Genomic DNA, 26,148 nt, shown 5'->3' on the forward strand with positions numbered 1-26,148 from the left:
ATTTCAGTTTTTTCATATATTACTTTTAGTGCTTTATAATATTTACATGAAATATCCTGACATGTTCATTATATTTCCTCCTCCAGATAATTCCTGATGTGGCTTGTGGAAACGCCAGCTCCAATAATTCTGGTGGGGGCCGCCTTATATCTTTTGAAGTTCCAAATAATACTTCAATAAAGTAAGAAATTATCCTTCATTTAAGACGTTATATAGATATTTTTAAAAATAATTTGGCTGATATGGATCTATTGCCTAGAATGAACTAGAAGCCTGTGTTACCAGAAGCTTCTTGAATCAGCACAAGACTTGAATCAGTCTCGTCGTTGCTGTTCTGAGTTTCATCTTTACTTTCTGAGCTAGCCAAGGCTGAACCTATAACACTCCCGCTGACAGGAAGGAGGCATTGCATGGCAAGACTGCAGATGCGCATCCAGGCTGCTGCTGTTCCAGTTGGAAGGGGTTCTATAATAATAAATCTAGTATCGTAACTGCAGACAACAAAAGCCTGCAGCAGCTGCTCTGATGGGATGAGCCATGGGACAACCTTTGTGCCAATGATGGATAGCAGATCTCTAGGCGAGGCCTTAACTGATGAGAGGAGAATCATAAGCATATACAAACAGAGGTGAAAATGCATTATCCACCCATCAACAAATATATACTTGTGAAAGAAGCCTCGGGGCAGTAAAGGCCCCCTCAGATGATGGGGATGAACTTGATCAAAGAGGTTTATAAACCAGTTTGTTTTGAACATCACAAGTTGTTACTACAGTTATTTTGGGGGGGAAGTGAAGGGTCACTAAAAAATTTATGAATGGAAACAGATTTAGCCTTCTCATAAATTACCATAATAACAGAAGCAGAATGCAATTGCCTTTTGTATATAAGCATTTGTACCTGAATGATACCCATATGGTCAGCACTGTGGCTGTACAGAAGTGTTCAAGAGGGCATTTTTATAAAGGTATCAGAATTACAGTTAAATGGCACAATCCAGGAGGGTGCTTTTAAAGGCAACTGCATTGTTTATTGCATATATTGTCTCCCTTTTACTGCACTGTCCTGTACCTCTGTAAGCCACTCTCAGTGGCATGTGATCCCTTAGGCAGTTTTCTGGTTGTGTTGTTTCCTAATTTCAGTAATCCTACTTGTATTGCATTGTGCTGGCTGGTTGAGCGGTTTTCTGTATTTTGTGATCTGCCTTGAGTCTCTGGGAGAAAGGTGGTCCATAAATTAAGTAAACAAACAAACATATAAAATAATATGCTGTGATTAACTGGATATATGGCAGCTTCTGCTAATCTGAAAATAGTTACAGATTTTTCTTCTGTTTTGCATTGTGCTGGCTGGTTGAACGGTTTTCTGTATTTTGTGATCTGCCTTGAGTCTCTGGGAGAAAGGTGGTCCATAAATTAAGTAAACAAACAAACATGTAAAATAATATGCTGTGATTAACAGGATATATGGCAGCTTCTGCTAATCTGAAAATAGTTACAGATTTTTCTTCTGTTCAGATACTAATTGACAACTAGAGATTTTGACAACAGTTTAGCCATTTCTCCTTCCCTTTTGGCTCCCTTCCTTACAATCTGCCTATCTCCAAAGCTCTCTTTCTGTCTACTGACTTCCTAGCAGGCCTGGCACAAAGTATATTTTCTCTTTTCAACTCTCTGCCTTCTCCTATCACCGGGACCTTTTGCATCCTCTGCTTCTCTCCTTTGTGTCAAGTTTCTAATTCTCAGCCAGCCTCCAGTTCTTTCTTACTTCTGTCAAGTTCATTGCTTATCTCTTCTTTAGTTCTTGGGCTCTTATTTACTCAGCTTTCAGGCTCTCTTATGAGCCTAGTGATTCTGTCTTTCTACCAGCAGTAGGTATCTTCTCCTTTCCCCAAACTCTGCATAAATGAAACTGATATTTCAGTCTTCTCACAGAAGTGCCAGTGTTTTGCCCTTGGCATTTAATTTTTTGTGCACATTTCATGATACCATAACAGATCAGCCAGAACCTTTGATGCTAGTGACATCTGGCTTGAATGGAGGGTAAAACCCTTTACTCTGTCACCTTTTCTGGGTTTGCAATTCTAACCCCAATACCTACCTGAATTTTCTTTGATTGGGTGCATCTCTTGGACTTCTTCTTAACCTGGGAGGTTACCGCACTCAGCCTTCTAGGGCATTTTTTAAAGTTGGAAAACGTTATACAATAAACCATTTCTCATGGTTCCCTACCGCACTCTTCTCCTCCAGCATGTTATTCATGGACATCACTAAAACGGAGAATACCTATGTACCGCTTTTAAAGGTTTTTTGGATGCAATGGCTAATAAATGGTTGGAAAATGTCTTCACAGCTAAAGGGGCCAAACAAAGTGCGAACAGTATTTTTTATAACATTTTCAAACTTTTAATACATCTCTGGGAATACTTGGTGGGGTAAGCCCTCTGTTAAAATGTTCAGTTGTGGGTAAAATGCACTGCATTTAAAAAGTAGCTTATTTGCAGCACAGCTGGTGTCTTTTGGTTTTGAATCTGTGCTACAAATGTTTGCTTTTTGTATGTCTTAAGTGATGAATACTTTTAAAAAATCACCCGTTCGATGTTGCTGTTTTTAACCTCCATTTATTTGGTCTTTCAGTATAAGGCAAGATGCTACAGCTTCCCTTATTTTGTTATGGAAAGTCACAACAGAAAGGTTTAAACAGTGTTCACTGATAGATGCCACAAGTGTTACTCTTCTCCAAGCAATGGGTGGACTTGTACTGACAGAAGAAATGCTTGAATTAGGAAACAACTATTTCATTGGTGAGTTTTGGTTCTAGATTACAAGTTTCTAGTTGTATGTGGAACCAGCAATTCCAATGACACAACAAAGCACATTATTGTATAGGGCTAATAAATTAAGGATGTATTTAGTAGAATTTGGTGTGTTATGTGCTTACATGGATCAGGACTTGCATCTGAATGTACTAGAAGATTTTTGTAAATGATACATATCATACTTATTTGAATACCTTTAATGGTTTGCATTGATAATTACGATGATACAATTGGGGACCTGCAGGGACTCGCAGGGAGGGGAAATACCTTCCTCCTGCTGGCCCATGCTTCATTTCCCCTCCCCATCATGCACTTCCTCCACCTTCCCAATCCTCCTAGTAACACATTTCCTCCGTTCCCAGTTACATACTTTACATCCCTCCCCAGCTCTCCCTTTTATGCACCAATCCATAAGCTGATCCTTATCCCTTTTTTGTTTTTGCAAGGATATATTTATGTATATATAAAATATAATTTTAAACTTTTTATCTTTTTCTGAAAACGTGGAGAGTACCCCAGGTTCACAAAATCATATGCCCTCTTTCTATATTCCCATATCCTTTTGTGGATTATTTTTTAAAAAGTAATAAATATGAATTATGCTAAAATTACAAAATGATGTCTTTTCTTCTCCACCTTTTAATAATATTTGTATTGTAGATTGTTTTTTAAAATCTGTATATAGGTACTGGGGACAAATAGTGCTTCCGCATGTCCATATGTATTTGGCTGGCCAAGGCAGAAACAGGACACTGGAATAGATTAGTTATTGGTCTGATTTAGCAGGCCTGTTTAGTACATGTGTGTCACCCTGGTCATACTTAGGATATACTGTTCTGTATGAACAAGGTCAGGTTTGCTTAGGGAAAGATAAACCTCTCTTCTGCTATCTTTCATTCCTGTTGTAAAAAGAGCTCTATGTTTAGTTTGTGACACCCAGCACAAGGTGAATAACACAGTTCTTAGAGGTTATTTAAAGAAAGGGATGAAGGACGCATGGATATACATGAAGCTGCCTTATACTGAATGAGACCATTGGTCTATCTAGGTCTGTATTGTCCGCTCAGTCTGGTAGCTGCTCTCCAGGGTCTCAGGCAGAAGTCTTTCACATCACCTCTTAACCTGATCCTTTTTATTGGAGATGCCAGTGTTGAACCTGAAACCTTCTGCATACCAAGCAGATGCTCTACCACTGAGCTATAGCCCCTCCCCTTTTAGACAAGCCTTTAAAAAGAACTGAAATCTGGATGAACTGAAAAATGGTGGTAGGTTTTTAGCAGAATAAAAATTGCACTCAGATGGAAAATATTAAAAATGCAGAAAGCACCAAATACTAGAACGCCCGCAATAAATATAACTATTCCAACTAGCCACACACATTTGTGCAATGGGTAATATCAAGAGAGAGGGTTGGGGTGAGAGAGAAAACAGGGGAAGAACAGAGTATTAGCATCCTGAGTAGGGAAGCTGTCTGAGACAACAAGTATCCAGACATCTGCTAACCTTCAAACATGTACAAACTGAAAGGTTTGGAATTGGTAAGTGAACATGAGAACTCCACACCTTCTAAGATAAAATATGAAACCTTGTAGAAATCAAAGTAGAGATCTATGAGAAGTAGAATATGGAATCAGCCATTAAAGCCGCAGCTGAGCAAAACAAGGGAACTAGACTCAGTGTATGAAGTAGAGCAGAACATCTCAAGATCTGCTTACTGAGAACAAATTGGGGAATTATTGCAACTTTAGGTATAGAGTTAGGAAAATAATAGGAAACAAATGACTTGGTTTTCACAGGCATTAGAAGAAATAGAGAATTCATGTGAGCTCAACAAACATGAAGCTGCTAGTTGGAAGTGAGCGGAGGAAGTTCCCATGAGATGGGAAGGAGCTATATTAGAGGTGATCTTAGTTTCATAAGCAAGGATTAGAGTACCAGTAGCTAGTGCAAGTGGTACCAGCTAGGAGTCATGTTATAGAAAACATTTAGTTAGTTAGAGGCTGATGTCACTGTTAATTTCTTTGTGAGGTAGGAGAACAGAACATTGTGCCAAGAGCACCTTGGTTGAACTGACGTGCTTGGTTGAACTGAAGTGAACAGTTGTCTGAAAACTTTCCGTGCTTGGCTAGCTTAAAATCTTTGTGAGTTTGCTGTTGTACTTTTCAGGCTTGTAATGCAGTCTGGCTGGGTGTCTTGTGTGGTGCTCAGTCTTCTCTCTCTCTTCCTCATTTAGCAAACTGGTCTGGAACTCTGCTTCATGGGCCCCTTGTAAGTGGCGGAGACAAAAGGTTGACAAATCTGGGGTGGGGGAGGGCCATAGAAAGACCAGCAAAATGGAGGCTTAATGACAGTAGGGCTCTTATCACTAATCAATTTTACCTTGTATGAATTTTAAAAAACCTTACAAAACAGTTTTATTTTCTTTAACTAGATAATTTAAATGACAGACTATTAAGTTTAGTGACTAAATTTATGAATAAGTAGGATGTAGATTATTTAAAATATAGAAGAGATAAAAATGTGTTTATGTTATACTTCTTCACCTTCTATCTCATACCCTGTTCTGTCTTGGTTTGCTCTCTCTCCTTTTGCCCTCACATTCTGTAAGACAGTACCAGAATTATTCATATCTCAGCAAAGGGAGAAGAAGAAAGGGCAAACTAAACCAGCTTTTAACCACCTATATTGTACAAAGGTGTTTCACATAAGTTATGCTACTGTTTTGGGTCAAGTTGTTGCAGTCATATTTTCATTTCCCAGAGAAATGTAAAGACTGCAGTGGAGGTACCTTCCTGCTTGGATAAATGAGTTTTGAAGAGCATTTTGTGAATTTATAGGTTAATTAATTCTGTCAAAATAAGATTTTATTAGCTTCCTTTTATCTCCTCTCTCATTAAAATGAACAAGTTCTAAAAGATCAGTGCATTTTTTCTTTGATCTTCAACATACGCCAACCTGATTCTGAAGCATTGCTGCAAACGTTAGGCTACTTGAACATTGATGTCAATGAGTTTAGACTGGAGTAACACTGAACAGAATTGGACTCTCAGTTCAGTAATTTACTTATTTCTTGCAAGTTCTTCCAAATAATTCTGCTGCTCCAAAACTAAACAATTCAGGGAAGTAAATTATTTGCTTTTATGTATTGCCCCTTGGTATCTAATTAACTAAATTAGCATTTTCTTAAAGATGCTTAGACACCACTGAGAGGAATTCAACAGGAGTCTGCACGAAGGTGCTAATTAGACAATCAAGTGATTCAGTGAACAAACAATATCTATACTAGAAATAATGCATGCTATATTGGCATTTTGCAGGACATTAATTCATAGGGTCGCCATGACTCGGATGTGACTTGACTGCACTTAACGCACACATCTTGGCATTACCAAGGAACAGCTTCTGATTTGATCTTTCAGCTTATCTGTGCATGTAAGCACGGCTAGAGTGGCCTGAATTTTTACCGCTGTTTTTGGGCCAGAAGCTTTCATAATAGAAAAGTTGGGTATTAAGTATTTGCAGCCAGTTAATCTGCATGTGGGTGCTTGTGTAAAACCCACACACACCCCCTAGATCTGGAACTATGCTGTCAGAAGAAGAGTGTGTTTTGAACCATGACAAGATTAAGTCAAGACTGTTTATATTTACAATTTGTATTAAGCCATTGTTTTGTTAAATTTAATATGGCACTTTGATGTAGTTATTTTGATGTTTGACACAAGACACTATTGTTATTTGGAAACTTGGTATAAACTTGATTATTCATGACATACTTATAGTAATAAGCTTGTTTAATTGGTGAGGCCAATTGGTCCACGCGCTTCACTACACGGTGATTGTTTTACAATCATTACTTTTTGTTTTTCACTTACTGTGTATCCCTTTTCTTGTTAAAGAAGGGTACAATTCTGGACATGATGGCACTTAATTTGCATAGATATGTGTGCATTTCCAAAGAGGGAGCCTTGTAAATCTGGCAAAGAGTTTTGTGGCATCTGAAATACTAACCTTTTTTTGTTATTTGTTTTTAAGATGCCACAAGACACTATTTAGTCATAGATCTGTACCGGCTGAGGGAACTGACCATGAGGCATTGCTGGAAGGGGAATGATTTGTCAGTCTGCCCCCAGATTCCCCCTCTCTAAGGGCTTCAGAGGCTTGAACAAGCTAATTTTCCTATTTCTTTAGCCAACCCTCAACCTTGCCAAACGTTCTGCGCTTCTGGGAGCTTAAAGCCAACCTAGACATCACAGCTTCTGTGAGTCTGCCACAGAAACTCGCAGACACATTGAATCTTTGTCTTCCCAGTGGCAGCTTCTTCTAAAATTGCCTGAAGGGCCCAATTCAGCCTGGGACTGTGGCGCTGGGGGTGGCTTCAGTGCACGTGGAGCCCCTCCAGTGGCGTAAATAATGCCCCCTGTGCCCTTTTGGCTTGGGAAAACAGCGCAGGTGGAGACTGAGGCTCCTTTTCTCCCTGTGCCAGAGTCCTGTGCTGAATGGGGGTCTCTGTGGCAATTTTAAAAGCTGATCCCAAGCCGAAACGTGTCTGTGATCACTCATGGCAGATTCACAGAAGCCATAAGGTCTAGTTTGGCTCTCATTCAGTCCTCATGAGACTGATTTTTGGTGTGTTTTTTACTTTTTACTTTTGTTAATTTTTCTGCATACCTGGGAAGTCCCCACAAGTATGTAGAAATTTTGTCTGTGGATGGCCTGATTTCACTTCTTTTGTGATTGGCTCGGAGGCCAGCAATATTACAATTTAGATATACAGACGTAGCTACATAATATGCAGACTAATGGATAACTAAACTAATAAGCCTATGTCAGTTCTTTTACTCATAGAAATCTGACATCCGAACCTAGGGGCTGGGCCGTCTGCATGTGCAATCAAAGCTTTTTATATACCCATAGGTAGGTAGAGAAATAAGTGTACAAGTAAGTACTGCACAGATAATCACAGATTAACCAACCCTTTCTATCACCCTAGTCTGCAGGTGCATAGCTCTGAAGAAGAAGCTTAAATTATGTTAACCACTACTTTGAGAAAGGGGAGTTGGTGGCTATCTATCTAATCCACTGCCTCCTCAAACAGGGCAATCCCAATTTCTTTTACAGGGCACTCATGTCGGGGCCTTCACATAGTGTGATCATAAGAATTGTGATTGTTTTGCAATTTGTGTTTAAGTTCCTTAATAGTGCAAAAAATCTGGAGCTGACAGCCATAAACAATCCCCTCTGGGCGCTAAGCCAGTTTTGCAACAAGTGATCTTTAAGTAAGTAGTAAAAGCAACACACTAAAATATATGCATTCATGTATATGTCAAATTCAATTAAAGTATTCAAAAGCTGTTTAAATAGTTGACTTATTAGGCAAGCCTGGCACAGAAGTAAACATACAATAGAAATAAGACATTCTGATTTTCTGGCATTGTTTACATGTTGCTTCTTTATGTTCAAGCAGCAGCTGCAACATATGTTATTCAATATATATCAGAGGTGAGCTCTTTTACAGACACCTTCCTTTGTGTCAGAATCCAGAGGAAGTAATTAACATACGCAGCATATTGTATTTTAAAAAAAGTTTGTTTTAATTTCTTCATCCCATTGGAATCTCAAGAGAGGCTTTTAAAGCTGTTGCAGTTCTGATTATGGGAATGTGAGTATATGCTAGATAGACTGCATGGTCATTTATATGTTAAATGTAGCCTTGGGAACACCAGAATATTAGGGGAGGGGGGTGCTTCACCTTTTCACTTCCGGGCATTTTCCTACAAAAATATTTTCCTCCCGCTTTAGCAACTTTTCTGGTTACAAGAGAAAAGATATGTCTTTAGTCTGAAAATGTTAAGTGTTCATTAAGTGCAGATCCCACAAGCTTTGTCATCACCAGTTTCAAGAAATATAGCTTTGTTTGGACAGCAACAGAAAAGGGAAAGCAGAAGTTGGCTAGTCAACAAAAAGAAATCTAGGCTTAGAACGTAATTCTATCGTCTAGTATCTGGTGTAGGTGTAGAAATGTGGCCATTAACTGTCCTATGGAAGCTTGATGGATGACCTTGGGCCAATCAAGCCTTCCTCACACAGGTGGTGTTGTGAGGATCAAAATTATCTTGGGAGAATGCTTTGGTTCTTTATTGGGGGGGAAAGCAGAGTATAAATGAATGTGATATTCAGTCATTACATTAAGGCGATATTCAGTCATGACATCATTCAAAGAAATGTGTAGACTGGATTAGATTAAACTTTTCCCCTATGGTGAGGAGGCTCAGCCAGGGTATACCCAAGACTCTTAACAGGATTTGATTGCCCAAAGTAAATTTTTAACCTCATGATGCAGAAGGGTAATCGGCATGAATAGCCCATTCCTGAGGTTGGGGGCCGAAAGTGGTGTGGAGGCGGTGTGACCCCACGCCAGCAGAAATACACTCTTATCATGGAATAAGGGGCACATATGCTAATGTGGGGGGCATTTCCGTCAGCGCCAGGGTGCCGCGGAGCTGCACAGGGCTCCTCTGCCAGTGCAGCCTCTTCAGGAACTAAATCCTGGAAGAGAACGGTGGTGCTGGTGTAGGGGGGCATTCCCAGGGGTGGAGCTGACTCTAGTCAGCTTTCTAACCCCTTCCAGCCCGGGAACACCTGCTGGGACTCTGGCGGGCCTGTACCACCTTTTAAGGTGGCGCAGGCTCGCTTTCCCCTATGGATTTTTGTATCAGAAAAAAGACTTTTTCCCCCTGTGCAGTGGCCCTCCCAGCTGCTGCAGCTCACACACACCCCTTTCAGGAGAGAGCTGTTCATCTCCAATAGTGCTGCATGCATGGTTACATAGCTTGTACACCAGAGCAGGCATATTATAAGAGTTGCCTTTGGGAAAGCTAAGCTTTTTTTTGTTTTTGAAATTAAAGCAGAACACTTGGAGGATGCTTGGATGCATACATGGAACTCTGGAGCATCCACAAGTGTATCCCCATGCACTTCAGAGGAGTGGGAGTCTGGTGGATCTTGTGGCATTTGCCATTCTCAAAAATTAGTAAACTAAGCATGGTCCGCACAGAGAGACACAAGTTAGAGATGTACAAGTTGGAGTCACGATATTTGGCTACATTACTGGCCCTAGTTCTATTCAATGAATAGATTTGCTAACTGTGTAAATCCCCTCTTTATTTTTAAACACATTTAAAATGTGCTGGTTTTGTTGGCAATCATTACGGAGATGGGAGACCACTGAGTTGCCTCCCTGGCATTTTGCTCTTTGACAGATTCTGTTTGTTGTTGTAATAAGTGATCCAGTATGCAGTTTGTGACTGTGAACAGCAAGAGAGCTATAAATGAATCTTTTCAGAAGAAGCCACGTAACGCCAATGTAAACATATACGGGGTTGTTGTTTGTTTTTTGACATGGCCGAATAAAGGGATAGGTAAGGTAAAGGTCCCTTGTGCGAGCACTGGGTCATTCCTGACCAATGGGGTGATGTCACATCCCGACATTTACTAGGCAGACTTTGTTTATGGGGTGGTTTGCCAGTGCCTTCCCCAGTCATGTTCTTTTTACCCCCAGCAAGCTGGGTCCTCGGAAGGATGGAAGGCTGAGTCAACTGGATAGGTTATCAAATTTTATTTTCATTGATAAAATAGGCACAAAATAAAGGGGGAAAATGTACCACTCCAGTGAAAATCACACTGTTTTAAAAAGCAGTCACCTAAACACGTATGACTTCTTTCTGTGAAATTACGTATAGTGTTGACACTTCAAATCCTACTGCGGGAATCATTTAAATTGTAGAAACAGTAATGATTTAAGTGGTTCAGATTTTAAAAACACATGTAGCCATGTTGGTTCATTAGGGGGGGAAATTCAGAACTGGGACAGTGAAAGGATGAGGATTTGCTAAGCATGAGTTTGTTCCGATTATGTCTGGAAAGATGGTGCTGTTGACAGAAGCAACGTGGAAAGCTTCCAGCTTCACCCCGCTAATCAAGCACAGTCAGGCACGGCCATCATGCCCTACAGAACGAATGATTAAACAGGGAAACCAACCACAATCCAACAGGCCTGCCTGGGAAAGAAAGGGAGGAGGGACCCACTGAGCCACCCTAATCCAGGGGATAGTGACCACTTGCCCCTCAAAGGCGGCCACCAAAGATCTCTCACTTTGCAAGGAGGCAGCTGTGATGCCTTTTCTAAGATCCATAGCAGACCTGAAACCTATAGGAGTGTCAGTTACCGTATATACTCGCGTATAAGCCAGGTTTTTCAGCCCAAAAAAAGGGCTGAAAAAAGCCAACTCGGCTTATACACGGGTCAATACGGTAGGGTAGGGGAGGGGGGAGGAGGGAAAACTTACCACTGCTGCCATTTTTCGCCGCTGGCCCGCTCGCCTTCCCGTGGCCTGGGAGCGGCCAGCTGGGCCTGCCTGGGAGCAGGCAGGCCTCGCCGCCGCCCCCCCTGCCGCCGGCCTGCGCCCCTTCCCGCGGCCTGGGAGCGGCCAGCAGGGCCTGCCTGGGAGCAGGCAGGCCTTGCCGCCGCCCCCGCCGCCCCCCCGCCCCCGGCCTGTGCCCCTTCCCAGGCAGGCCTCGCCGCTGCCCCCGCTGCCCCCCCTGCCACCAGCCCGCTCGCCTTCCTGCGGCCTGGGAGCGGCCAGCTGGGCCTGCCTGGGAGCAGGCAGGCCTCGCCGCCGCCCCCCCTGCCGCCGGCCTGCGCCCCTTCCCGCGGCCTGGGAGCGGCCAGCAGGGCCTGCCTGGGAGCAGGCAGGCCTTGCCGCCGCCCCCGCCGCCCCCCGCCCCCGGCCTGTGCCCCTTCCCGCGGCCGGGGAGCAGCCAGCAGGGCCTGCCTGGGAGGCTGCTGGGCCTGTGCCGCTTTCCGCCGCCCGGAGCGGCCTGGGGGCGGCCTCCTGCGGCTGCAGGAAAGCCGCCCCCACCGGGCCCGCGCCGCTTTTCGCCGCCAGGAGCCAGTCAAGTAAGCCTGCGGGGGGGGGGAGGAGTTATAAGCCGACCCTCGGCTTATACGCGGGTGCCTAATTTTTCCCCATTTTTGGGGAGAAATTAGGCACCTCGGCTTATACGCGGGTCGGCTTATACACGGGTATATACGGTAATACTCTCCAGACCACTATAACTGGAATAACTCATTGTCTAGATTCCATGGATGCTTGTGTTGCAATGGGAGGATTGCTATAATTCCATGAAAGCCTCCATGGTCAGGCTGCAAAACTGTAATCTTTTAAAAGATGAAATGGATGTTCCAGAGCTCTTTTGCTTAGAGCCCACTTGGCCATGGCCCTCTGCCATTTAACAGCAGTCTTGAGTTTTGTAATTCTTGTTCAGAATTTCTCAACAAAAGATGGCACATAAAAAGGGTGATGTACTTTAGATTTGGTAAACCAAACTGAATGTGAACATTTCTAGAATGCTTTGCACTGGATGAATGCCTGGTATAACCCAGGCTAGTGAGGAAGGCATTCATATGAGGTTGAATAATTGCCTTTGTAGCTCTTTGTAAAAGGAAAGGAGGAAAAAATAACTGAAATTAAATCAAAAGAGTTTCCGTCTAGACTTAGGAAGAATTTTAGGAAGAACCGCTTAGGAAGAGCGGTTCCTCAGTGAAAGAGGCTTCCTCGGGAAGTGGTCAGCTCTCCTTCCCTGGAGGTTTTTAAGCAGAGGCTAGATGGCCATCTGTCAGCAATGCTGATTCTATGACCTTAGGCCAGTGATGGCGAACCTTTTAGAGACTGAGTGCCCAAACTGCAACCCAAAACCCTCTTATATATCGCAAAGTGCCAACACGGCAATTTAACCTGAAGAATCCCCCTGAAGGAACCATGCAAAATAACAGCGGCGGATTAGCTATGCACATGCTAATGGCGATGCAAACAGGAACAAAGGAGCAGGCAAGTGGGAGGGGTGGAATTTCTCCTTTTGCTTCGAGACCGTGAATAGGCAGTTTTAAATTCGCATTTTAAAAAAGAGCTTTTAGCGAACATCAAAACTGACCATGCATAAATAGCCAGGGTATCTGTTGTGGGGAGGGGAAGGTGATTGAAAGCCGGTTTGATTCTTCCTTAAGTGGTAGAGAAAGTCGGCATATAAAAACCAACTCTTCTTCAAAGTGAAACTTGATATTTGTAACTGAACCATCAGGAAAAGAGGTAAATGATTGGGGGAGAGACACCTGGCAACCCTAAGGCAAATATATGAAGCAAAACCTGCTCTATATTCAGAGGGTTCCGTCTGAAAAAAAACTGCAGGGGGGCTTATTGTTGAGTTCTGAGGATCTGGATGGGGAAAATGTGCATCTGAATGGCAAATCCAATGCAAAACCTCCCATTCATAAATGGCCAATAACCCCCCATGCAGAGTTTTGAATCAAACATTGCTTTCCCCACCCCCCCGAGCCCCGACCTCCTCCTCGCCGCCCGCCTTGGCGCTGCCGGCCCTCGAGCGCACATTCAAAACCCGGCCGCGCTGTGAGGGGAGGGGGAGGGTGGCGCTTTACCTCACGCACCACCTCTCTTGTGTGTGTGGGGGGGAATAAACCAGAAATGGGGCGGTGAGGAGAGGCTTCATGGTCGACTTTTGGTGGGGGTGGAGCCTCCTCTGCCGGCACGCGGGTAAGTGGCTCGGGACGGGACCGAAAGTCCAGACGGGCGAGGCAGCGACGGATGGAAGAAGTGGAGAGAGAGCAAGCCCGCTTCCCGAGGGACGGGGCGAGGAACCGGCAAGACGACAGAAGACGGAGCGCAGAGATGCGGCGGCGCGCTGCCGCACCCCAGCTGTAGCCCCGCCGCCCGGTCGCGCCTGCGCCAGTCAGAGGACTTGGCTGGGGGCGTGGGGAGGAGGGCAGGATGTTTCAGCCCTAATAAGGTCTTGGGGGCGGGACTAGAGGGAGGGCTGAAACATCCTGCCCTCCTCCCCACGCCCCCAGCCAAGTCCTCTGACTGGCGCAGGCGCGACCGGGCGGCGGGGCTACAGCTGGGGTGCGGCAGCTCGCCGCCGCGTCTCTGCGCTCCGTCTTCTGTCGGCTTGCCAGTTCCTCGCCCCGTCCCTCGGGAAGCGGGCTTGCTCTCTCTCCACCTCTTCCATCTGTCGCTGCCTCGCCCGTCTGGACTTTCGGTCCCGTCCCGAGCCACTTACCCGCGTGCCGGCAGAGAGGGCTACGCGTGCCAGGTCGGGCACGCGTGCCATAGGTTCACCAACACGGCCTTAGGCAGATGATGAGAGGGAGGGCATCTTGGCCATCTTCTGGGCATGGAGTAGGGGTCACTGGGGGTGTGGGGGGAGTACTTTGCTTTGAATCCATGATCTTGACACATGTCAAGAGTTAACCCATTAAATATATGAGGAAAATAACGTATGCATCCAAGGCATACTTTGCGCTATCTTGCAACAACACTGCTGGAAACATGGGGAGAGCCCAAGTAAGCTTTTGGTGTTTTGCCTCAAATACGTTGGAAATAATTCGCATATGACTTAAATCCGTTAGCCAGCATTTTCAAGTATTTTAATAGTTTGACCCCTAGTGAATTGAAAATTCAAGACCGATGGAAGAAATGGGAATGTTATTGTGATTGTTAAATGGAAAGAGTAGATTAAAAGCTTATAAACAGAGATAACATATATAATGCTTAGTTCACATAGTATTTGAATCTATTAAGTAAACTGTATAACACTGGAATAATTTAAGATGTATAAGATGTAAGGTGAAGTTTACTCTCAGAAGGAGTACAATCTGTGGGACTGTAAGTGTATGTAAGTGTATGTATCATTTTTTTCTTTGTTTTTTTTTAAAGCACCAATAAAATATCTTTAAAAATATAAAAAGAAAATTCAAGACTTTCTTTCCAAAATATCATTAAGCTTCTGCTTAATGAGGCAGAAGCAGGCTCTCTCACTATGTCAGACTCTGCAAAATAAATATAGCCAGAATATAAAAATATGAAAAGGGGAAGGCAATGGATAAAAACTTCATTGGAGTTTTTCTTCTTATCGTAGAAGCAGGTTTACAGGAAGCACTAATAGACATGTTGAATACTAGCCACCTTCTATGAAGAATTCTGTGGTTCACAAATGTTAGAAGGACCCAATGCTATACACAAGTTACTGGCTTATTTCCCTTTTAAGCACAGATATAAATGTTATCACAGCAGTTGTCCCATGCTGACTACTAATGGTTAACCCCACTCTGATCAGTAAAGTCCAGGTAGGATTTGGTCAGTCCTAAATGCACCATTCAGTTTTACCAGATTTAGTTATTCCACATCAAGTTGTGACAGAACAGTATTGAGTCGAGCAAAGAAGCTGAGCAGCCAATTCTTCAGGAACTGTAGAAAGTTGCTCTGTGGACAATTAAAATATCTTCCTTTGATTTAAGACTGAGCTTCATCCAAGAAAACATGCATGTCCATATGTATTAGATAGCCCAGAGAGTAATAAAAATATAGTACAATGCTGAATGTGCACCCGCCACTTGAGCAACCTGTTTCCCATGATGGTGGGCTTGCTTGCCGGTAGCTTCTTTTAAACCAGAATCATGCATGTGAGTGAATGTGGTGTAGGAAGCCTCCTTCAACTTGACAGTGGTAACCCTCTGTTACCCTCTATTAGGGTGTAAGTCTCTGTTATTTGGAACCTGTCACCTGGCCAGATCTTCCAACCTGTCTTGTTTAGGGCTGTTGAAAAAAAAAATTCGGTACAATTCGGATCTGGCAAAATCAGGCCCGTTTTGATCCAGGAAATGCCGAAGTCCAAACTCTCCCACTTCGGTTCTGTGGAATCCAGCGCGAGATTTGAGTTTGAGGGAAAAATTCGTCCGAATAACCCGCCCCCCTTCCCGGGACTCCCAGGAAAGCGGGCGGGTGGCTCTTTGAACTGCTCCATGCTTCCATGGCTGGCAGAGTGGAGCAATTCAAAGCCCCCCCGCCCCCCTTTCCGGGGCTCCCGGGAAAGCGGGCGGCTGGCTCTTTGAACTGCTCCGCGCTGGCATGACTGGCAGTGTGGAGCAGTTCAAAGCCCCCCCCCCCGCTTTCCCGGGAGCCTCGGGAAGAGGGGCGGGGGGGCTTTGAACTGCTCCATGGAGATTGGGGGGGTGATGGGGGGGGAAAGGAAAGGCGATCCTGTCCCCCGCCGGGTTGAGCTCTCTGGAAGGCAAGCTTGCTTGCCTTTTAAAGGGTTTTTTTTCCCGCGGTCCCGAATTCGCCTTAAATTTGGTATCAACTCAGACTTCTAAATTGCATGTTGCCATTTGATCTGATTGTAATTCCTTCAAGCCTGAACTCTCCCTAGAAGCTAAAACGACTAAACTGAATCTATTGTACTTTGGTCACATCATGAGAAGACAACAGTCACTGAAAAAAAGATAATCTTACGAAAAGTTGAAGGCTGTAGGAAAAGAGGAAGACTGAACATGAAATGCGTTTACTCAGTAAAGGAAGCTACAGCCTTCAGTTTGCAAGACCTAAGCGAGGCTGCCAATGATAGAATGTTTTGGAGGTCATTAATTCATAAGGTTGCCATAAATCAGAAGCAACATGATGGCACATAATACAATTCCTTCCTTGTATTATTTACTTCTGTCCTCATCCTTCTGCTCATTTCTTTGTGTCTCCTTTTGCCTTATGCCACAGAAAGTCTTACTCATTCCTTTTATTTATTTATTTAATTTATTATTTCAACTTACTACCTTGCTCTCCCCTTCCTTCCTTCTTTCCTCCTTAGCCCTAATTATTGTGACATCTTTTCTGATTTAAAAAAAGACTTGGGAAAATTGCACTATATGCTATCTTCAAAATATATATTTTTAGAAAAGGACAGAGTAAAACAGTGCCTTTCTTAGGACTACCTAAGGTTCAGAGTATGGTATGTGAGCTTTTGTATTACACAGAACTTTTCTACTATGATGATGCTAATAAAGGTATTATTTCATTGTCTGTTTGATTTTGGTATGTCAGCATTTAATCGTAGAGTTAAACTAAAGTACTTTTTAGTTAAAAAGTAGCTGCATTATGTTCCTACAGGAAGAGGGAAGTGTAAACATGTTTCTAAAAATATACTCCTACCTGGAAGCTAAAAATAGATAGCAGGATGTTAATGCAGTTCGGACGCAATAGGCATATTTTAGTCAAATTAACTGAGGGAATTAAAAAAATGGCAATAAAATGCAAAATTCTGGTGAGAATAAATTTTAATATCTTGCCAAAGGCTTCGTTTTAACAGGATTAAGCACAAAAAAGGAAGCTGATTTAAAATTCCTTCAGGGAGTTCTGAAGAGCATGTAAATTGTCTACTTCAGACAAGTGAACCTGAAGATAATTTTTTATGTATTAGAAAAAATTCCAGTCATGCTCAGATATGTCATTTCTGACTGTGACAGACAATCAAGTTTTATATTGAGCCTGGGAGCGAATTTTAACTATACACTTTACCTGTTTGTGCAATGAAGTTTTATTATTACATCTTCTATTTTATTCTCAGAAGACTTCTGTTGTTTACTTTTAGGCCACCTTGCACAAAACGTTAATTGTTTAGTATAAACACAAGCTAATAATTTTTTTCTCGTGTTTTAAAAACCTGAAGTTTAAGCATGGGGAAAATTAATACAGGGTTATAAGACAACATTTATGGAAGGTATTTGATGCTGAGGAATAGAAATACCCAAGGATGGACAAGGTCTCAGGATAGGTGAGATTCTCAACCTTTGCCCTTCCTGGCTTATAAAGCTGCCAGAGGGGGACTGGTTGAGTGGGTATGGCAGAGTGGTTGTGTGTCGCTCGTGCTCAAGGAGACAGTGGGGGTTACCACACTTTGTATTCCCAGCGATGTATTAAGAGTTTGAAAATGTTGTAAAAAACATCGCTTTAAAAGGGTTTTTGGATACCACGGCTTATAAGCGGTTGGAAGACATCTTCACAGCTAAAGGGGCCAAACAAAACGCCAACAATATTTTTTATAACGTTTTCAAACTCTTAATACATTGGTGGGAATACATAGAAAGTGCGAACAGTATTTTTTATAACATTTTCAAACTCTTAATACATCGCTGGGAATACAAGTGCGGTAACAGCCAGTGATTAGACCTGTTTTGAAGGGAGGGGGCCGGAAACTCTCCCTGAGCCCTACTATGTTGGATAATTTCTGGCTAGTCTCCGATCTTCCACTCTTGAACAAGGTGCTAGAGCTAGTGGTTGCTTCTCAGCTCTAGGGGCTCTTGGAAGAGACTAATTTTCTGGATCCATTTCAATTTAACTTCAGGCTGGGATTTGGAACAGAGACTGCTTTGGTCACCTTGGTTGATGACCTCTCAAGATCCAGGCAGGGGCAATGTGACCCTGCTAGTTTTGCTGGATACTATTGACCATAGTATCATACTAAGCTGCCTCTAAGCTCTGGGACTAAAGAGCACTGTGTTAGAGTGGTTTGAGTCCTATCTAGGGGGTTGGTCTCAGAAAGTAGTGTTGGGGGATTCCTGCTCCACCCCATAGCTCTGGGTCAATCTGATCTAGCCTCAGACCATTGGTCTGTCAAAGTCAGTGTTGTCTGCTCTGACTGGCAGTAGCTTTCCAGGGTCTCAGCTCTCATGTCAGGGCCCTTTACATCACCCAAATACCTGATACTTTTAACTGGGAATGCTGGGGATGGCCTGGGTCCTTCTGCATGTGAAGTTGATGCTCTAACTTTGAGCCACAATACGACCCGATGCCTCCGTTTCAAAAGAGTTTATTGTGCTGCATGGTTCAGGGAGAGGCTTGAAAAAACATAAGCCCCAAACTCCTTGATTATGAAGAGCTACTTGTGCATTTGTTCAGATCTAAATTATGCATTTCTTGAGCTTAGAAAAAAATGTGTTAGACAACTACAGACCGTGCTGGTTAAGAAATGCAGATGAACCATGGAACTGTCTCTGGGAAGTACCTCTTTCTAGCTTTGGATAGATGATGGACTATGGTGACCCCTTGTATGCCTCTGTCTATACAACTGTATCTTTACTGAGGCAGTAGGCTATCGATCCATGTGATTCTATCAGTTTGTTCTCCTTCTTTCAGAATATGGTTTAGATATTGTGTTGCTTGTACAACTGCCACAGCAAGTACAATGACCAGAATTTCCCTAGTATTTGAAAAATATCTTTGCGAAAGTACTATGAGGCTAATTTTTTAAAAGTGTACTTCCCATTGCAAAAGTCCAAATATGTGGGATTCTGGCATAGTTCTATTAACCATGCAAACATTTATTATCGCTATAGGAAAAGAACATTGGGATTAAAATTTAAAAGACATTGTCAGGTTTTCCTCATTCAGATTTATGAGGGAGACAGAAGTTCAACACATTTTTCTGTCTCCATTCTCTGCCACTTTTCCATAATTGGGTTAATTTACATTAAAATATAATAGTTTCCTATAAATCCTTGCTGTTTGGTCTTAAAGAAATCCTTATGTATGTATTTCAGTTATATTCAGCAATGTCAGCAGTTGTATAGCAAATAAGTTATGGCTTCAGGGTGAGTAAAAACAGCATGAGCAAATGAACTGTTTCTCATTTGGTTTTACTATAAATAAAGTAAAAAGAGGAAGAAATCATGTTCTTTACAAGGAGGAGGATTGTTTCCCACAGCATGCTTACTATAAGACGAGATCCCCTCACCTAAACATTTATACTGCTGCATGTGCTGTTGTAAGATCACAGGTTTAGGTATTCTGCTAACACAACAGTTGGTATGTCTGTTTCTGATCAATTATTTTTAAGTAGCCATTTTCTGGTGTAAGAAGACTTGTAACTATGCTCTAAGATATAATATTGTCTGTATTAAGTGACAGTAGCATTATTTCAATGACCATGCTAGATATTATATTAATGACCATACTAGATCCTTGATTCTCATAAATAATACACAAATAAGTTGGCTATAATCCATCCCAAGCTGTGGCTGGCAGCCACTTGGAGTGGTCCCAAGAGCCTGTGCTTACTCACTGGCATTTTTTTCATTGAACAGCAGACCCACATTTGGTGTCGCAAACAACTTTTAAACTTCTCCATTTCTAGATCAATTTGACATATGGCCCAAGGGACTTTGAAATTAGTATTGGGTTGAGGGAGGAGCCTGAAGGTGTACTTCAAATCCACTGATTTCTAAAGTGGTTACCTCACATTCTATCACATCAGTAATTTTACAGTAAAATTTTCTTTATTTCTTTTTTTAAAATAACATTATAATACTCTAACAATATTGTACTTCATCTCTTCCCTCAGGTTTTGTGAATGATTCTGTTGCCAAATGCATTGTGGCTTTACGCTTGACTGTGATAGTGAAAGTCAGCACATGCTTTCCTGCAGGAAGCCAGCCAGGTGACCTTCAGTGTTCAGGGAAAGGAAGGTGCATCACGAAACCATCTGAGGTAAGAGGAGTCGTTGTGCCCCCGCGAGGGAGCACAGAGAGAAGGTTGGAAAGAGGTCAAAACTGGTGTTGTTTACAGCTTCCATCAATTTGGTCTAAAGATGGCAGGGGCACTGAAGTATGATTGATAGCCTGAGTGAGAGGAAGAAACGGACCCAGCCTGTCAGTTGAGCGTATTGCAGAAGAAGAGTAGCTAAAGGCAGGAGATGACATGTGCCTTTCTTGCTGCCTATGGCTACCAGTTTGGGAATGCAGCTGGTGTGCATGCCACTGCTTATTGCCATAAAAAATAAGATACACTGTAGACCTCCTTCACCAGACCAAAACGGACTGTAGCCATTCCAGAAGACCAGATGTCATTCAGCCAAATGTTATTTCCCCTACTGAATAAAATCACACTGTCATCTGTATACAGATCTCAGAAACTGTGCAAATTGTCCTCAAGCCTTGAAGCTGGCCCCAGACAACCTCCTTGTGATGACTTGTGTGGCTGTCACAATCCTGAAAGAAGGGGCAAACTCTTTCGAGAGTAAACTAAGGTTAGCAATATTTGTCCTCCAAATGGGAAAAAATAGGGAAGGTCATAGACTCACAGGACCACTCTGACTCAGGACAGAAAGAAAGGCTAGCAGCCAGCTGCAGACTAGGAACAGGATACAGGCTGATGTCAGGTCCCTGGTTGTGTTAGGCTGTCTTGGGCTTCCTTAGATATATGATTAGGAGATCCCATCTGCCAAGTCCACATCTCTGTGGCCCGGTCACTGGTGGCCCGGTCATCATCAGTTCACCCACATTTACTTTATTTTGCTTTTTATACCTAGCTTTTCTCCTCAATGAGGATCCAAAGGGACTTAATAACATCGTTCTCTTCTGCTCCATTTTATCTTCACAACCTGTGATGTAGGTTATGCTTAGACAATGACTGGCCCAAGGTCACCTAGTGCACTTTCCTGGCAGAGTGGGGATTTGAACCAGAGTTTCCTTTGTCACAGTCTGAAACTCTAACCACTGCATGAGTCTGCCCAAGGAAAGTGAGATAAGAGTGCAGCTGTGAACAGATCCATATAGGTGTATTCAATCACTGGCTCAAGTTCTGTTCTGATTCTGTTCCCAAGGGCCTACTGCTCTTTTGGCAAAGGGTTTAAAAGGTCAGGTTGACATTTCTGTTCCTGAAAATGAGACCACATATCTGCTGATCCACTCTGGATCACTCACATTCTGTGAACAGAAAGATTTAATTATGTCATTTAAAATCAATTTCATTATAAAGTAGCTCAGGAGAAACACCATATTCTTCATCACTGTTAAAGAAGCAATGGTAAAATCTGCATAGGTCAGTATTACAAATTGCATGGAACAAGAAACATACAGAATGCTTTGCTGACCTAGTTCCAGATTTAAACCTGTGAGGGATTGAGTGGAAATTAAAGCTTAGGCAAAGAGAAAATAGAATCATTATTTTCCATTAGCTCAGCAGAGAACAGGGTTGTGTAAAGCAAGAAAAGGCAGCTGCAGGCTGTTTCAAATAGTGGTATAGAACCCTTCTTGTTACTCAAGTTTTGTCACTAGTAAAGGCCAGAAAACAAAGCATATTCTAAAGACAGATGGATTCACATTCTAGCTGTATCTGAAGAAGTGAGCTGTAGCTCACGAAAGCTCATATCCTACCAGAAAATATTTTTGTTAGTCTTTAAGGTGCTACTGAACTCTTGCCCTTTTCTACTACTGCAGACAGACTAACACGGCTACCCACTGTGAATTATCTAAATAATATGTTTATTTTCTAAAATCCCAGCAATAAAATCAAAGTGAAGTCTCAACCTCTTCCTTACGTTTAAAGAAGTTATCCTGTTTTTCACAATGAGGTCACCTCTTTTCACGGGATCCTCCTGTTTTCCCAGCAGCTCTTTATGTGCCTTGTGATCATTTGTAGCTTTGGAGCTGAATGTCATCAATACATTGATGATACCTTGTTATACATAGAATTTACAAAACCTTCAGAAGGGCACTATCTCGGGGCTGGATACAATATATGAATGCTGTGATCAAGTGAGTGGGGGATGAAGAAACTGAATCTAGATAAATGTAGACAATGCTAGTTGGGAAAGCTGATGGGGAGGGGCCGTGGCTCAGTGGTAGAGCATCTGCTTGGCATGCAGAAGATCTCAGATTCAGTTCCCGGCATCTCCAGTTAAAGGGACTAGGCAAGTAGGGGATGTGAAAGACCTCTGCCTGAGACCCTGTAGAGCCACTGCTGGTCTGAGTAGACAATACTGACTTTGATGGACCAAGGGTCTGATTCAGTAGAAGGCAGCTTTATGTGTTCATGTTGTGGATAGGATTGTCTTGACAGTGCTAGATGGGGCTCAGCAGATTGAGTGAAGAGTCTGGGGTGCTCCTGAACCGCAGCACTGGCTCAACTGATTATTCTGCCCCAAACAATGGGAGCATGGCACACAGAGAGGATTACCCCTCCATGCGCATTCATGCAGTGGCTGTCTTGGAGCAGGGTGGTGGCAGCACAAGGGGCTAGATGCTCATGCTCTCATGTGCTCCCAGCAGTCCTGGGCAGCAGCAGAATGGCACTATTATTGGAAGGACTTCACTTCTTCTTTCTACTTGTGCTGCTCTGGATCCAAGGGGATGCCAAAGGTCTCTGCAGTTTGTTGGTGTTGAATACTAGTGATGCCTGTACAAGTGGGTTAGGATCATGAGCTCCCTCCCTAAATGTGTCACCCTGACTCCGAGGAGCTTAAGAAGGTGCTAGCATGAGTTGGGATGAAGTGTGAAAAAGGTTTGAACAGTTCATTAGTGCTGGGCATACTGGAATGTGACAACTGTTGCTTCCTCCTCTGCGGCTCCCCCTGTCAACCGGGTACCCCAAGTGACTACTTGGGTTGCCCTGCTGAACCTAGCCTTTCTGATAGAACATTTGAGCTGTTGCTGGGAATGTTATGTTGATCTTCAGGGATTGCATTCCATTAATAGATTGAGTTGACCTAGTCATTCTGGTCCATGCTTCTATAACCTCTCAGACTAGATAACTGTAATGGACTCTATATAGGTCTGCCCCTGAAGACGGAAGCTTCATTTATATTCATATCGTGTGTGAGCCACCTAAAAGCAGGTCTCTGAAGAGATGGCATATCGGTTTTCTAAATCAATGAATAATGAATTCCTATAATGCCAATATTGAAATGGCTCTTTTGGCTGTCAGTTTGCTCCAGCCCAGTTCTAGGTTCTGGTACATATCTTTAAAGCAATTCACAGCCTGGAGGCCCTATCTCTCTCTCTGTAAGGTCAGCCAAGCCATTCTTTCTTTCAGACCCTCATTGCAGTTGCTTATTCGGCAACAGAGTGCTCGAGAGCATTCTTTGTAGCCACCTGTAGCTTGTGAAATGGTCTGCCTGAGTGAGTGAGGGCTGTGTACCTAGTAGCCATTGAAATGGACAGTTAATCGGTCTTGTTTCTGATTGAAGAAGGCTACAGCTACAGAAATGAAAAGTCAGAAAGCAGAGGAACTTACTGTGGGCGGGGGGAGTGTACAGTTTTTATAATAATAAAGCAAGAGAGTTGCAATCCAAGTCTATGTATGTTTTCCCACAAGTTAATTCCTCTTAGTTCAGTGGGACTTACTCCCACATAAAATATGCATTGGAGCCTTGGAAAATATAGGGCTTTCTACTGGTTCAAAATTTTAGTGGCATTTTTAAAAGACATATTATTTGCATATAAAATAACAAAAAGGATTCAGTAGATTCCTGACATAGCATAGTGGATTTGGATTTATAATTCTAAAACCTTTGAATGATGGAAAAGAAAGAACCTGCTAATTGTAAAGGTTGTAGTGGGTGAGTTTTGAATTCCTTTACAATTTTGTGCTTCTATGATTCTACCATTGGCACTTCATTTTTTTGACCCTGAAGACCAATTGATTTCATTATTTTTAACATTATGACTACATATTTGTTTCATGGTATTTTAAAAAAGACATGTTCTCCTTCTCCAGCATGTTCACTTTGTGCAGAAAACACCATTAATAGTCTAACATAAATACTTGGTTTCTTGGATTGTATGTAGATGTATTTTGCTACTATTATTTTGTAACTTGCTCAAACCTATTTCTGCTCCCAGACATTTCACAGTTCAAAGCAAAGTGCCAAGAGATAAAGCTTAATCAAGTCAGATAAATACATGTGCTATCAGCTCTTCTTAGCTCACTGGAAGGAAAAAAGGTGCTTTCATTGCAGTTGCTGTCACATAGAGTAGTTCAAGTAGCATTTGTAGTACAGCAGGTGAATATAGACTTCAGAGGTCTTTACATTGACCTTGCCACTGAAAATGTTGGATGTTCAGAAATTGTTCAGCCTTCGGTATCTACACTAATGAATAGAACTAAGAACCTACAAAGAAGAAGCTTCAACAAAAAGGTGCAACTGACTCATGGCGACCCCATTCACAGGGTCTTCCGGGCAAGAAATGAGCAGAGGTGGCTTGCCATTGCCTTCTTCTGTATAGCAACCCCAGTCGTCTTTGGTGGTCTCCCATCCAAGTATTGACTGTGGCCAACCCTGCTTAGCTCGCAAGGTTTGATGAGTCTGGGCTAAGCCCTCAAGCATTTGTGTAAAGAGCATAGAAAGTTGTGGCAGATTGCTTGTATGGAATTCACAGGGAAATTGTTGCTACCTAACAGTGGGCTTAGTAGACTCAGAAGGGTATATATCTGCTCAGGATGTCACAGATTTGTCTAGTGGACTTGGTTCAGATATGTTGAATCTAAAAAGTAAATATTTTAAATGATTGAAACTTACTAATTTTTGCCAATAACTGGTTTAAATAATGATTTGGTGCTTGCTATCCATTGTTCTATTTATTACATTCTTATCCTGTTCTTTTTCAAAGGAGCCATGTGAATAAACCTGGAAGATCCTTGGGCTTGTCTCTTTTGTCTTTTCCTCCCCTTCTCAATTTGCACATGACAATCTAAATAGCTGTTTCCCGGTTTGAGTAAACCATAGTTTGCTGTTACATCTTGAGCTTGGCCTACTAATCAGGAGTGCAGTTTATGGTTTGTTAAGCAAGATAAATACAAGTCAACATTTTCTGGTTCTGATATAATAACAAACATATCAAGAATTAGATTGCAACTCTTGAAGGGAGGAGTATTTGTACCAGAAAATGTTTAGTCTAAAATGTAAATCTTTGAAATAATTGAAACTGACCACAAGACAAAAATTTTGCAATATTCTATCATGAAATCTGTGTACTATAAGGTAATATTAAAAAATATTCTAATATTAGAAATGTAATTCTAATATTAAAAATATAACTGTAACCTTTTTAATTACCAGAGTACTTCTGAGCCTGTAGGGTTTTCACCCTCATCGCTGTTGAGCCTTAAAGGTAAAGGTATTCCCCTGTGCAAGTACCGGGTCATTACTAACCCATGGGGTGACGTCACATCCTGTTTACTAGGCAGACTATGTTTACGGGGTGGTTTGCCGTTGCCTTCCCCAGTCATCTACACTTTATCCCCAGCAAGCCGGGTACTCATTTTTCTGACCTTGGAAGGATGGAAGGCTGAGTCAGAAGGCTGGAACCGACTTCTGCCAGGATCGAACTCAGGTCGTGAGCAGAGCTTATTGACTGCAGTACTGCAGCTTACCACTCTGTGCCACAGGGCTCTGTTGAGCCTTAGCCAGCCATTATACAGTGAGAGCTTTCTTCTCTGCCTTCCTTTCTCTCCTCGGCATGAGGCATAGTGTGTCAGGAGAGAGAGAAAGATTGCCAAGGTGCCCAGAGGAGATCAAGCTGGCTGCAGAGAATAGTAAGTAAAACCACTATCACCCAAAACTCTGCGGCCAGCTTGCTCTTTTCCCAAGTGGCTGCTGTGGTGGTGGTTTTACTCTAAATGGTAGCAGCCTTCATACTGGGATGAGACTACACA

General features: G+C 42.6%; 1 protein-coding gene across 1 annotated transcript in view; it reads left to right on the forward strand.

Moving 5' to 3' along the window:
* Positions 1-26,148, forward strand: part of DNER (delta/notch like EGF repeat containing) — a 171,906-nt gene that overhangs the window by 83,065 nt on the left and 62,693 nt on the right. The window contains exons 3-5 of the mRNA XM_056850405.1: positions 87-181; positions 2,637-2,803; positions 20,057-20,202. Coding sequence (XP_056706383.1) covers positions 87-181; positions 2,637-2,803; positions 20,057-20,202 — 408 coding nt within the window. The remainder of the gene's footprint in view (positions 1-86; positions 182-2,636; positions 2,804-20,056; positions 20,203-26,148) is intronic.

This window comes from Euleptes europaea, chromosome 5 (genome assembly GCF_029931775.1).
Source record: "Euleptes europaea isolate rEulEur1 chromosome 5, rEulEur1.hap1, whole genome shotgun sequence".
Lineage (NCBI taxonomy): Eukaryota > Metazoa > Chordata > Lepidosauria > Squamata > Sphaerodactylidae > Euleptes > Euleptes europaea.